Below are 14,887 nucleotides of genomic sequence, written 5' to 3' on the forward strand. Positions count from 1 at the left end.
CAGCGGGAGAAGTAGCGTGTCGTTGTTGAGCTGCATATTTTCCTGACAACGGAGCAGAGCCAGTACTTGACTGGTGGAGGATTATAAATAGACCCACAGCATCACGGTCGGATGCTCAGCTGTTACAGTGAGCTACACAGGCCTGTGCCGACCATCCTAATGACCTTTCACCTTTACCCTGGGCAAGGGTAGGGGACAAGGCGGCTATTTGTCTTATGCAGTCAAGGCGAGAATCGATTGCAATTCTGTCCGACGACTTTCAACTGACAAAGCTTTTACTTGAACAGTTGAACTGGATACTTGTTCTCTCAGAGACAAGTTGCTGTGTGGTTTTACGGTGCAATGCAGTGGTTAGAGATCCAGGATTCTGACAATGGAGACATGGAACTGAACTGAATCAGAGACGGGTATCCTGAGGAATGAACACACACTAGACAACGACCAGCATATCGTCTCTGTAACCTGGTTTCAAAAATGTGTTTTGGCTGAGTTGTTTGAGCAGCATCCTGTCACCTGAGAAACAACATGTTTTCCAGATTACGGAAAAATGCAATTACTACTTTCATAAGCATCTGTGAACACATATCCAGATGTAAGGTTTCAGTTTGCATTATAGATACACTTAAAATGTCATAGCAAAACATTATTATTTTTGACTGGCACACTTTGTTTCTTAATTGAATAAGTAAAAGATTACTGAAGTGCAATTCTCTTTAGGCCTTTAGGTTTACAGACAGGAAGTGAGAAAGCAAGGAGAAACCTCAGCAAGGAGGAAGAAAAAGAAGAAGTGGAAGAGGGATGTTACTTACAAACTGCCCCTCCTTGGAAGACTGAGCTCCTTCTGTGAGAGAGAGAAAGGGAGAGAGAAGGGGAGAGTGTCAGGGCATTCCAAAACATGGAGAATAAATATGTCAAAGCAGTTTACGATGTAAACAAATCCCCCATGTGTTCTGCCACAGCGCTATTTGAAACCAGAGAATGCGTGTGCAGTACCTGGGGAATTGCACTGGGTGGCGCTGTGACACCATCTGTATGGGCTGAGCAGCTAAACTCGACAAGGCAGAGAAAGCTATTCAAATGAGGAAAACGGTCCATGATGCTTTATGTTTTAGTGGTAAACGACTGTTGTTGACAGGTTACACTGTGTTCAGTGTAAATACCCATTACAGCAGATAATAATAGAGGCTATTTTCTTTGTAGTTTAGAATCACCTTGACCTGACAGTTAGCCACCACAGACGACAGAGTACCTAGAGTGTGTGCTGGGAGAGAGAAAGCAGGGAGGATGTTTCTAGAAGCTCTAATGGGTGGGTGGGACAGCGGAGTGGCTCTTTATGACTGAACAGACCACCAACACCCACCCAACAATGTGTGCCATCTGGCCCACTGACACGGTGGTTAACCACCATCGTAAATGCGCTGTGTTTGGCTGTGTGTGTGTGTGTGTGTGTTTGCACGTGTCAGTGTTGTGAATCGTGTAGCCACTATACACACAGAGGAGTGTATGGTAACCAGGGGTCAACAGATTCACTGCAACAACTGCTTCTGTCAAAATAACAAGTTGTGTACTCGCACAAAGTGGACACAGAGCCTTTAGGAAAGCTCTGAGACCACTGAGAGACTAAGTCAGAGAGAACGAGTTAGGGAGAGAGAGAGACACAACCTGACCTGATGGACAGAAAGGACCTTTTGTAAAAGACAGCTAGCAAAAGAGAGAGAGACTGAAATGGGAGCAGTATTCTGATTTTCTAAACCGGGCATTTTTTGCTCCATGCCTGTCTGTTAGGTTTACCCAATTCCTGGTCCGCCCGCCCGTTTCCCTGTCCGCCCGTCCGTTTCCCTGTCCGTCTGCCCGTTTCCCTGTCCGCCCGCCCGTTTCCCTGTCCGCCCGCCCGTTTCCCTGTCCGCATGCCCGTCTCCCTGTTAGCCTGCCCGTTTCCCTGTCCATTTAACTGTCCGCCTGCCCGTTTCCCTGTCCGTTTCCCGGTCAGCCTGCCCGTTTCCCGGTTAGCCTGCCCGTTTCTCGGTCAGCCTGCCCGTTTCCCTGTCCGTTTCCCGGTCCGCCTGCCCGTTTCCCTGTCCGTTTCCCGGTCAGCCTGCCCGTTTTCCTGTCAACCCGCCCGTTTCCCTGTCAGCCCACCCGTTTCCCGGTCCGCCTGCCCGATTCCCGGTCCGCCCGCTCGTCTCCCTGTCAGCCTGCCCGTTTCCCTGTCCGTTTCCCGGTCAGCCTGCCCGTTTCCCTGTCCATTTAACTGTCCGCCTGCCCGTTTCCCTGTCCGTTTCCCGGTCAGCCTGCCCGTTTCCCTGTCCGTTTCCCGGTCAGCCTGCCCGTTTCCCTGTCCGTTTCCCGGTCAGCCTGCCCGTTTCCCAGTCAGCCTGCGCGTTTCCCTGTCCGTTTCCCGGTCAGCCTGCGCGTTTCCCTGTCCGTTTCCCGGTCAGCCCGCCCGTTTCCCTGTCCGTCTCACTGTCCGCCTGCCCATTTCACTGTCCGCCCGCCCGTTTCCCCGTCCGCCCGCCCGTTTCCCCGTCCGCCCGCCCGTTTCCCCGTCCGCCCGCCCGTTTCCCTGTCCGTCTGCCCGTCTCCCTGTCCGTTTCCCTGTCAGCCTGCCCGTTTCCCGGTCCGCCTGCCCGTTTCCCTGCCCGTTTCCCGGTCCGCCTGCCCGTTTCCCTGTCCGCCTGCCCGTTTCCCTGTCCGCCTGCCCGTTTCCCTGTCCGCCTGCCCGTTTCCCTGTCCGCCTGCCTACGAACACCACAGTCAGTTTCAAAGTGCACATTTTGCAGATCCCTATTTTTTTAATAGACACAGGAGCCCTCCTACATAGGAAGTGTATCTGTCTCCCCATTGGCTGTCTTTGTCAACCCGTCTCCCCATTTGGCTGTCGTTGTCAACTTGTCTCCACACAGGCAGACATGCTGGATGTCTCAGTCTCTCTCGCTCCCCGTCTCTGACACACAGTGCCCAGACAGAGATGTGGAGTAAAGAGAGGACAGAAGGTAGAAGGTATGTACGTGTGTGAGTGCATGCAGGAAAGCGTGTGTGTGTTACTGCATTGGGCATGTGGTAGAGTCTCTATTTGATCAACAAAACCGATTCAATTGGAGACCACCACACAAGGACTAATGACATTTCCAGCATGCGGAGCCCCAGAACATATCCGCTCCCCCTCCACCCACCTCTGTCTATTTCTCAGAGGGCCAGGAGAACGCAACTTAATTAGCCTTCCTCAATATGCTGCTCAGAGGGCTCAGCTAAGCAGCCTGATGTATAGATGTTATCAGCGGACTGGAGCCTCGGAGGAGGACTGACGCCGGGGTTAGGACCAGCCAATGCAGGGACACGTGAGGATGGAAATAACAGGAGGCCGTCTTTAAAACAGCTTCATTGAAATCATTCTGAAATGAGGGATGACGTTATCAGAGGTGCAGCGGGCTACAGCTAAGGGAGGGATGAGGTTAACAGAGAGCGAGATGAAGTAGGGGTGTGATGTTTGGGCGGTAGAAACAGTACACCGGTATTAATGTGCCATGGTATGGATTTGCCTATATTGTGTATGTCGAACAACAGATGTGGGAAAACACTTTTCCATCACCTCAAGACAAAACATGTGCAAGAATGAGGTGAGTAAAACAAGAAACTGGTAGGGAGAACAGAAGAAAATCTATTTATAACTCTAGATGGCCTTAGCAGCTAACTAGATGACAACCTGCTAGATTGGCACTCCAGCTAATCATATCTTAGATGTGGTACAAATTTCAAATGTTCTGCCCGTGCTGGTATAACTAAGAGTAACTTACATAACATCTTATAGTTTTTAAATATGCTTTTTATAGCAATTTACTAAATTTGCCATCATATCATATGTCCCCGTCCAAAATTCACAATCTTTCATAATCAGATTTTAGACCTATCGCACAGCCCCAGGCTGAAGCTAAGGCAAGGGAGGACACGCTAAAGGTACATTAGGTTAATGTTCTGTCAAACAGACACCCATGTGAAGCCCTGTTATGTGAAACGATGGTTATCAGCATCTCTGCTCTGGCAGACTGACTGTGTTAGGACTGGTGTTTGTGTGCTGACCCCATCCTGGAGGGGGGTATTCACCTGCTTCCCAACACCCCAAAGATACAGTACACCCCAAAGACAGAGATACACACACACCCACGTACACGCACAACGGAACTGTAACATCTCAAAGGCAAGGTAATGAGATTAGCTGGATGGCGGCCAATGTCATAAAAGAGAAAAGCGTGTGTGTGTGTGTGTGTGTGTGTGCGTTTGAGAGAGAGAAAAGAAAAGATAGTGTGGTCAGTTAGAATCAGGGTACTTCAGGAAGTTGGGACAGATAGCAGAGATAATAAGCCTGGAGGACCTGGGCTAAATGTAGACGTAACAACTACAATTAACTACAGGTTATAACTACAGGTTATAACTACAGGTTATTGATGACATCAAACACACCAGCACATAGACATATATCATTGGCTTGACTTTGCCTGGACCCCATCAATTCTTTAAGCCAACCCCACGGGTACAAGATTGTCCTCCACTCAAAAATCCCCCTAAACCAATAGACAGCTGTGGCTCTGAGCCATGGTTCTTTTCCCCGTGTCCCCTGCTCGCTCTGGCAGGGAGGAGAGTGAGTGACAGGCCTGGCATGGCCAGCAGGGTGGCTGGGGAACAGGCCCAGGCCAGTGGGCGAAGGGCACCTTCTCAGGGTTAGGGTGACGGACAGACGCACTGGCTGATTGAATAACGGAGGCATAGACTGACAGGACAGATGCGCTGAACTGTCCAGGACAGAGGACAGGCGGCTTGTAAATCCATCAGAGGAGGCCTGGCACTGGCATACCAGCATACACACTGCCAGGTGTGCTAATGATGGAAAACACAAAGACTGACATCACTGTGGACAAAGCTCACATATACCGTACAGAAAATAATTAGCAGAGGGACTAACATTACTTACTGAAGTAGAGGGAGTAACATTATTTATTAAAGTAGAGTGAGTAACATTATTTACTGAAGTACAGTGAATAACAGTATTTACTGAAGTAGAGGGAGTTAGATTATTTTCAGAAAAAGAGAGTAACAGTATTTACTGAAGTAGAGGGAGTTAGATTATTTGCATAAAAGGAGAGTAACCGTATTTTCTGAAGTAGAGGTAGTTACATTTCTTACTGAGTAACACAATTTACAGATACAGATGGATTAATAATGTATGACACAGTAGAGGGAGTAAACATTTCTTGAAGTTTGTGCACAAAATCTAGGTGCTACTGTAGGTCCTGGATTGGGGACAGAATCACCAGACCAATCAATCAAATTGATTTTAAAGACATAATATCAGCAGCTGTCACAAAGTGTTTTCTACAGCCTGAAACCCCAAACAGAACAAGAACTTATGCACAGTGGGTAAATCATGTGCAAACAGAAGATATTCAATTTCAGAGTCCAGTAGGGTTACTGTAAACCTCACAATTTAAAAAAAATGTATTTACATAAATGACTGACTGCAATCAAATATGAAGTTTACCAGTTTGAACTAGACACTTTTGGTCTGTGACTTCATATTATGTGTCCGCCCAACACGGCTTTGAACTCTTTCACACAGGATACTTTTGTGTTGAAGTACATCAAAAGCTTTTTGAAATCAGCTAAGCATAAGCATTGCTTTTTTTGTTTTTTCCTCAATTAGCATGCTCTGGGCATTCTGTACAAAATGGCCTCCCGTGAGTTTTTTTTGGTAGAAGGCCAATTTGATATTTGTACAGGGAATTGTTTTCACTGAGGAAACGTGAAAACCTTCTGTCGATGATACTACAGACGACTTCTCTGAGGTAGCCATTACACAAATTCCCTACTAGTGACTGGGCTCTCTCTTTTGAACCTCTCTTCCTCCCACTCAGAGAAACACATTAAGGCGCCCTGCCCCCCTCCACCCTTTATCTCAATCTCTCTCACACATGGGTCCACATGGTATATAAACCAATTGACCTGTGTCCTCCCATGGTAGGTGTCTGCTCCAGCAATTCAATTCCAGGCCGAATATCTACTTAGGCAGGCATAATGGACCAGTTAGAAGGCAGGAGGCCCAGGATAGCTCAGCTTGCTGTTCCTGCCCAGAGTGGGATGGAAAAGAGGTCAATCAGCCAAAATAGGTAAGCCTCTGATGCGAGGGGCAGAGGCTAGGTTTATACTATATACTGCAGAACAGCAACAAACAGAGATGGCCTCCGCTGGCTAGTCGCAAAGCCGTACATGGCGCGAGGTAACAAAACAGGCATTATGTTCAAACTGAATGAGTGCTGTCTTTAAATGGAGCCAGCCGAGGATTTTAAGCACTAGCGGCCATCGTTAACGTGTGAGAACAGAGCGGGAGGAGAGCTCTTTGATTAGGCTGACTGGAGGTACACTGTGAAGACAAAGCGCAGGCTAATTTACTTGATGTCCTTGGATGAGATATGGGAAAAGTGAAAGCCAACAATGTGGAACCTGGACTGCAAGTCATTAAATCACAGAGAGAAACCAATGCATGAATGCACGACTGGCTAGCCAGTCATCGGACTATGCTGAAATCTCTTTAGAAATGTTGTCCGAGCCACCTCAACACAACGGTAACAAAAGAGTTGTCAGTTCAATTGCTAGGGGAGGCAAGCGAAAAACATAGGTACTAACTACACTAATTCACACTTCCAGATCAGAACATTGTGCCGGCTTTCATCCATATTGCATAGACCCGGGGGTGAAGAAAGAATGGGATGTTTAAGGACGGTAAGTGAATTATGAAGGTACCGGAGGGAGATGGGCTGGACTCCAAATTGCAGGCAATTTCTCCATGGGGATTCCCCAATTCACAAAAGCTGCCCCCTCTGGCCTTGATTTAACTAAAGGAGGTGAGTGAACAACTTGCAGGGTTGATATCGCCCCCAATTCAATGCAGGCTGTACTCATATTTTACTAGGCCTCCTAAAGCTTTTAGTAACCCTGCCATTTCATTATTCGGTCCACAGAGGACCAGATGTGCTGTACCGAGTGTCTCTGCCAAAGTCTCCGACATCCTCTGTCCTTCATGTCATACAGTACGCTTGTCCAGCATCCTCCTCTGAATGACAGCTCCTCCCTTCATCCTGCCGTCTCTCCGTTCCACAGCTGTGCTATTCAGTCCCCTGGCTGAATCAGAAACACTTCAGGTTTCCAATACATACTTCCTGCAAGCGAACGGGAAAGGGCTCGGACGGCCAAGTCTGCAGCTGTTGTGTCAGAGACTCCATGTGTGTCGACGCACACGCCAGGAGATGGGTAAAGGGCCAGGATAACCTGGGCAAGTCGCTCCAGCCGTCCTGCCTTGTTTATCTCAGACAACATGCTAATTACCATGTCATTGATGTGCTTCCACTACCCCTTCCTCCTTTCCTCCCTCCTTTCCTTGTCCTCGCCCTCCATCCTGCCACCAAGCAGGGCTATGTTGGGGACGCTCTTCGCTTCTCTGGTGAATGTCTGTGGGAGTTTGTTCTTGGACTGCTGAATCTTTCACTCTAATGCTCTACACGTTGGGCAACGCAAACATGTTTACAGTTACATTTCATATTTATATTTCAAGTAATTTAGCTGGCACTCTTATCCAAATGGACTTACAGGAGAAATGACGGTGAAATGCCTTGCTTAAGGGCACAAGGACAGGCAATATGTTTTTTCTTATTGGCTTAGGGGTTAGAAACAGCAACATTTCCGTTGGTTTCCACTAGCAACACCTTTACACCAACTAAGATCCTACAAGTTTGTGAATTAACTATGATTCTACAGTAATAGGTAGGAAGAATTGTTGGCGAACGGCTTAGCTCAGAAGGTAACATCCAACTAGTTTCGTTTTTGAAGTTCATTGGACCATTTTTCACTGCCAACACAATACTAATGAAAACTTTTGTTTATGTCTCATAGAGCAAACAGAACTGACACATATCTGTTAATAGCTAGACTACCACCACTGCTCTCCACTAAAGATGTATCAGCAGAGACAGACAGTACATATATAGACAGACACAAACAGACATGGACAGACAGACATAGAAAGATTTATATAGACAGACATAGACAGACTGAGAGGCAGAGTGACAAAAAAAAAAAAAAAAGGAAAAGCTATTCTTTAAATCTCTATTAAAATGTGCACATTCAAATGAAACCTCTGTGGCTGGGTAAGTGTTTTATGTGGCAGTAATGAAAGGCTTGTGTTGATGGAGAGTCGCTGCAGGATGTGGGGGCGCAGATAGATTGCAAGGTGGATTTACTGGACCTAAAACAGACCTTCTGATCCACCACCCACTGTAAGAGGCAGATCAACCAGCCAATCAGATGTTTCACAATTTTTTCATTCACCATAATTATACCCCAAAAAACCCAAAGAAGGAATGAGTAACTGTCATGTTTCTTAAAGAAGAAATGCATTGCTAGTGAGATGTGATGGGGTATATAGCTCAATTTAATTACGTAAGCTGTAAGCGGGAGGTTACTTTTGAGTATCGACCCTGTGCCGCTTGCTCCCCTTGAACCGGACAAGTAATATCACTCTGCTAGATACTTAAAACATCTATACACATAAACAATACAAAGACACGGGTGGGGGGGGGCTCACCTTGATAGACATTTGGGAAAATTCTATTATTATTTTCAAAATATTTGGCTTTCAGCGCTCAACACAGAGCTGCTGCTACTGCTCAACATGGTGGGATGAAAATGACAATGGATTCCTAGCCTAGCTATAAAACTAAACTAGAAAGACTAATACATGTAATGGCACATGTTTATTGTCCCATAACTTGCAACTCGCACGCATTCAGATTTGACTTGAAAATGTTTAAATGCAAAAAGGGAGTGAAACTCTGCCAAAAGCTCATGCATTTCAATGGCCAGCCAGCGTGGACCTGCCAAAGGCAAAATCAACCTGTATCTGGCGGACGTTCATTTTAGACTCCAACAATTAAAACGCAGAGCTGTGGTATCTGTTTGAACACGCTGGGCTCAGGGATTGGGGATTTACCCGCTGTCTGTCTATATATGTCTGTGGGGGGTGAGTTGATGGGGGGGCTGACTGGGTATTTACTGAATCTCCCTTGGTGTGTTATGTCTACAAACTGTGTGTGTGTGTGTGTGTGTGTGTGTGTGTATGTAAGCTTATGACTCTCTGTCAGCAGTATTAGCTTTACCTTCATTCGAACCGTATTAATCTACAGCAACGCTCTCCTCCACAGACTACAGTATATTCAACTCCTGTCAAACATGTCGCGGCGCGCACGGCACCAGCCTGCCTGATTAGTAAACATGACAACCTGAGGTATTCATGACAAGACGCCCGTCTCCTCTTCAAGGAAGCCCACAGCAGTCGTTCCCTCTTCCCTCGCCATCCCTTGGTCTCTATCGCCCCTTCCGCCTCATAGAAACCGTGCTCACCGGATAACTGGCAGCCCCTGAACCTGAATCAGTCACCCTGGACAACAGCCGTGACCGTGCTGAGTGGTGGCAGAGACCGTAAACCTCCAGGACCTTATTCCAGCGTGGCAGAACTGGCTGACCATGTTCAGGGTGAATACAGTGGATATCAAAATAGCAGCGGAATGATACCAAGTCAGATGGAACATCACTAATCATTCACGGGGACAGTCATTGTTTGGCATCTTTACCATAACTCTTATACATCTGAGCCATGGGTTTGGGCCACATGTAAATGAATACTCTTACAATATAAAAAAAAGATATTCTGAAGAGAAAGTGACTGATCATCATTCCTTGTCATACATTAGTCTGCGATGGGCATCACCTTGCTGAAATTCAGTAAAATAAGGAAAATAATGGAGTGTATGAAGTGTCAGACGTTTCACGCCATCCTGGGCAACCTGGATCCCAGATCCCATTCTACCACTGTAACCAGTAAAACACAGTATGTGCACACCACTTCGTATTTATTCATGATTTTAAAAATTATATTATTTGACATTAAATGAAAAAGTGGCCACATCTTTATAAGCGTGGGAGGGTAAAAAATTAATTATATTTAAATAAATTCATAATTAATAATAATAATAAAAAACACCCCAATGCCCTATCATGCCATGTGCTCGAGTTATGTCTTCAACACTTCCTGGTTGAGCAAAGACAAAAGAAGCTACATACAGTTGACGCTAATTGACACCCTTGAACTTTAGAAAAACTGCATGAATTAAATCATAAAGACGCAGTAACAACGTGATGGCATATTCTACGAGAATAATTAGTTGGCATTCTTCTGGTAGAGGCTGAGCAACTAAGTACTAATGCCACGGTACCAGCACCACGGTACCAGCGCCACTCCTGAACTTAGAGACAATATTAGGGTGGGGAGATGGACAGACCAAATAGGAAACCTTCCTGCCTGGGGAACATATCCTAGCCCGGCAAACAAAGGTGTTGTCTATGAACACCCGTTATAAAACTGACCCTTAAAACCTTAGTCTAAGAGGACTTAGAGCAATGACACACGTCACAAGGATACGCAGTATTTCATTAAACAATGCAATGACTTCAAATGAACACAACACAAACTTTTGTCAGGAAAAAGAATAGACAAAAAACAGACATTAAACGATTCAATATCTCTTGGTACTCAAAAAAAGAGTTTCCAATCGTCCCAATACAACCTCTCCCAACCAAACGTGGTCTTTTACTCAGCAGCCAGCCTTTGACGAGTGTCGGAAAGAGTAGATGAAGAGCTTTAAGTCACACCGCTGCACCACAGCTTTAAACTAAAACAGCTACTAAAGCTGTTCTTACGGCACGTCTGACCCAGATTCGGCAGCAATCACGGACGTTCCAGACTGTCGGTTTGCTGCTCGGTACATTTACAAATTCACAAAGAAACAGAGCGAGGGACTGAAGGGGTGACAGAGAAAGTGCCGATAGCTTGGGTCCCCAGGGGCAGAAATGAACCCGTCTCCAGTTCCTTTGTCTCAGTCACCCCTCCCTCACTCCGCTTCATGTTTCCTATGCCGCTGAGACCCCAGTTCATTATCCAGAGTCAGACAAACACTTTCTCCCCCATCATATTTTCAGCCACATCACTCGCTTCTGCTAGGAGAAAACAGCTTCAATTTGCACCTATGGTGAGCCCCCCCGACCCGACTGCACACTCTGCTACCACTCAGCGCGGGCCGCGGCACACAAATACACATGCAGGGGGGGGGGGGGGGGGAGAGAAAGGGTGGCGGAAATGGTGGTACTTAAAAGGCTGAATCTATGCGTCTACAGTATGTGACAGACAGTCTAGTACTAAAGGTTAATAAAAGGCAAAGGAGAGAAAGCTGCGGAATGACAGAGACGCTGTTAGAAAGCGATGGAGATGGACAGAGTGGAATGAGAGAGGGGGAGGGAGAGCGAGGAGCAGGATCTGGCAACAGGCAGGCAGAGGGATTATTTTATTATGAAATGCCTTTTGAGGAAGAGACATGACGTGACCGAGTCTCAACAGACAAGGTATGAAACGATCGCCGTGGCAATACGGTAATGACGCTCCAGCCTCACGGTGGGAAGAAAAAGAAAAGATCTGCCTGCCTACACCAGGTGGGACAGATGAGAGGAAGGGAGGCTCCGCAGGGAGACCGGGGGAGGAACGTGAGAAGTGAGATCAAAGACCTCTCCTCTCCCCCTCTTTTCTCTCTCACTCTCTCCTCCCCTTGCTCTCCTGCTGTGCCCACAGAAAGACACACTCACAACCCCTCTGTATTGCTATCGCCCCTGTGATTAATGGCCTGCCGTTACAGAGAGGCTCTGGGTGAGACACGTAAAAGGCCCCGCGCCTTCCCACAGCCAGCGGGCAACGGGGTAGGAGGAATACCCGACACCACGGGCACGCCATATGTTCCGTCACCTTATAGCGCCATCGCCCAGACAAATAGGACGTGGAAAGATGGGCAGGGGACGGGGAGAGGACGGTTGGTCTGAGGTAGTTGGCGGTTCCTTCCAGAAACGGTAGAAGGTAAGAACGCAGGTTTGGCTGGAGGCAGTGAGAGCAGGGGGTGTCTAGACATTCAATTTGACGGTGTTTGAACTGGCGCCCCGCGGGCCAACAATCAGAACATCCCCACGTACACATGATCAATGGGAGGGAGGACGGAGGGGAGGATATTCAATCAAACACTGAGCGGGGGAAATGCGTGTCCTCTATACAATCACCAGAGTTGAGAGGTTTCCTGCCTCTGCTCTGGAAGCCGGAGCACACGTGTGTGTGTGTGTGTGTGTGTGTGTGTGTGTGCGTGCGCGCGCACTCTCAATCTACTTAATGCACTTCACAGAATCTTTGGTATCGCCACATCTGCGAGCGTGCTGCGCTGCTGGTTATCAGTCCTTCAATCACATCCTGTTCCGTTCCAGCCTATCTGCTTTGACTAGGAAATGAAGAGATGGCTTGATGGCCTCAGTTACAGGCCCATCACACACACACACACACACACACACACTACACACACAGCTGTAGAGTGGCTCCTGCTACATGTAACCCTCTCCTGACCTGTGTCCAGCAGGGTGCGGTCCGTCCTGCAGCTCCCCAGGCTGAGGGTACTGAGGGTAATGTCCCACATCATTCAGTCTAAAAGCCCGGGCCCATCTCTTTCCCCGTCTGCTTCAGCGATGAGCTCATGCTGCCCGGCGGTCTCCGGGGATACGGGATGAGCTCACCGCCTGGTTCTAATTGGCTTATCCACAGAGCAGGCGGAAAGCGAGGGAGAGAGAGCGAACGGGAGAACGAGTCTCAGAGCAGGCGTGAGCCACGCAGCGGCAGCCAGGCATTGGGGCTCAAGCCTGGACAAGGGCCACCTTGTTCTCCCTCCCGCTTTGACAGCCCCCCTCCCTAAACCAACAACTAGTCAACGCCACCACACTGAGAACCTGACTGTTCCAACCAAAGTCCATGTCTAAGCCCGTTAATCTGCCCATGAACTGCTATTGTGCCTAAGTGTTTAGTATGAACGTTGTGTGGTAACTCCACCAGACCTGGGTCTCAGGGAAAGGCGGGGAGAGAGAGAAGGGAGGAAGTTGCGGTCCGGACACGCGGTGGGCTAACGCTAGCAGGGACGTGATGGGGTCCCGGACGGGCAGGCCGGTGAAGCGGGCCAAGGATGCTGGATGAAGGAAGGATAATGATCAGAGGATTGTCGTCTTGTTCAAGGGGGGTGACGCCAGTTACTGGAGCAGAGCCCGAAAACATCCCCGCTGTCCAGCCCACCCTAAATGCAGTCTCCCTGCCATTCCTGCATCAGCTGCGTGTGATTGGGTCCTTCTGCTCCGCCCACCCCCTGTGACCAATGGACCGGGCAGCTGTTGGGTTGATGCAATGGGAAATGACCAGATTCAATCCAGAACAAGGAATCAGGGAAAAAAAGAGTGAGTGAGCCTGTTCCCAAAGTCCAGCACCGAGCTGCTAATAAATGTCACGTTTACAAGGATCATAGGGGGAAGAATGGGTCCTTTCGGATGCAACCAGAGATTCATTGGAACAGTAACTAAATGATTCTGACTAAAAACAGTCTGTCACCTGCCAATCAGCCACTCCTCAGTGGGGCCTAGCTCTCCACTCAACCTTAAGGAGACGACTAGCCCAGAACATCTAGCAGAACACTCTGCTTTTTCCCCTTCTCCTAATCTGAGGAAACCCGTTTGATGGTTGAAATCTGCCCATTTCTCATTTCACTGGCTCAGTGAGAGTAAAGCAGGACAACTCTCCAGGGCCTGCTCTAAGGCTAAGTTCATCGTTTGATTTGTGGAATTGTCAGATTCCCAAAGCCATCATTACTCAAGTAGGACATAAAACGTTTGTTAGTTAACGACTGCCCGGACCACTCATAGAACAAATAAGTACCTAGTTAGATGGCTATTTGCCCTTTGGTGTCACTTTATAGGCAGAAAAGCTCTGGTAAACACTGAATCGATAGGTATTTGACTCTCCACGAGCGCTGACAACTTAATTGCGAAGTTGACTACTGTTAAATTCTGAATGTTCTGTGCAGACATTTCTAATAAAAACTGAGTGAATCAAAATAGTATGAAGACTGCAAAACGCAGAATAGCACTTATATTGAAGGCTTTTCAATATTATATCGACTTCCCACACTAAAACCATATGTGCATACATCCCAATGCATGTAAAGGACCATTGAACTCCAGGCACTACTATCCTTCAGTATAAGCTAGAAACGCCATTCAAACATTAACAAGTGGAAAATGTTTTGGGAATACCGCTTTTCACCTCATGATACTTTTCAAACCTTTTGAAAAAGAATTGTTTCAAGCCTCAGATACAAACAAGGCCTGCCAAGGAGCAGAGAGGAGAAGTGGAGGGTTCATCCTGAGGTGAGGTGAGAGGGAGGACACCGCTGAGAAGGAACCTACACCATAAGTGGAGAGGAGAGCATGAGAAAGACTCCTGTCAGAGAGAGAGAGCAAGAATCTGCGGTGGCGTAAGCCTCCGAGCCACATTCCACACAGATCCGCGTTCAGCCCCTGCGGACTGTTCCGGATCTTACCTGTCCAGCCTCTTCAGTGGCAGCCTCTCCTATCTCCTTCAGCATGGTCAGCCTCGTGCCGAACCAGCTAGCCTGACGTCGGACGGCAAGGGGCCTCCCGTCCCCGACCTCCCGCGCGGCAGCAGCCTGCCCCCAGAGACACTTCATGTTCACACGGTCGAGCTGGGTAACACTCACTAAATTTGGTGAAGGCGGGCTGTGCAAGGGGCAGGAGTTTGGGCTTCTTGAGGCGTTCCCAAACAAAGAAACGGCTGCCAACAATCCCTCACGAAGAGGCAGATTACTAGTTCTTTTTTTCCCTCTCCAACTATCATTCCCCATCTCAGTGTTACCCAGTTATTCCA

At 47.8% G+C, this 14,887-nt stretch overlaps 1 protein-coding gene across 1 annotated transcript in view; it reads right to left on the reverse strand.

Moving 5' to 3' along the window:
- Positions 1 to 14,887, reverse strand: part of mast2 (microtubule associated serine/threonine kinase 2) — a 146,738-nt gene that overhangs the window by 50,709 nt on the left and 81,142 nt on the right. Inside the window, 1 exon segment of the mRNA XM_010872513.4 lies at positions 810 to 841. Coding sequence (XP_010870815.3) covers positions 810 to 841 — 32 coding nt within the window.

The sequence above is a fragment of the Esox lucius genome, chromosome 8 (assembly GCF_011004845.1).
Source record: "Esox lucius isolate fEsoLuc1 chromosome 8, fEsoLuc1.pri, whole genome shotgun sequence".
NCBI lineage: Eukaryota > Metazoa > Chordata > Actinopteri > Esociformes > Esocidae > Esox > Esox lucius.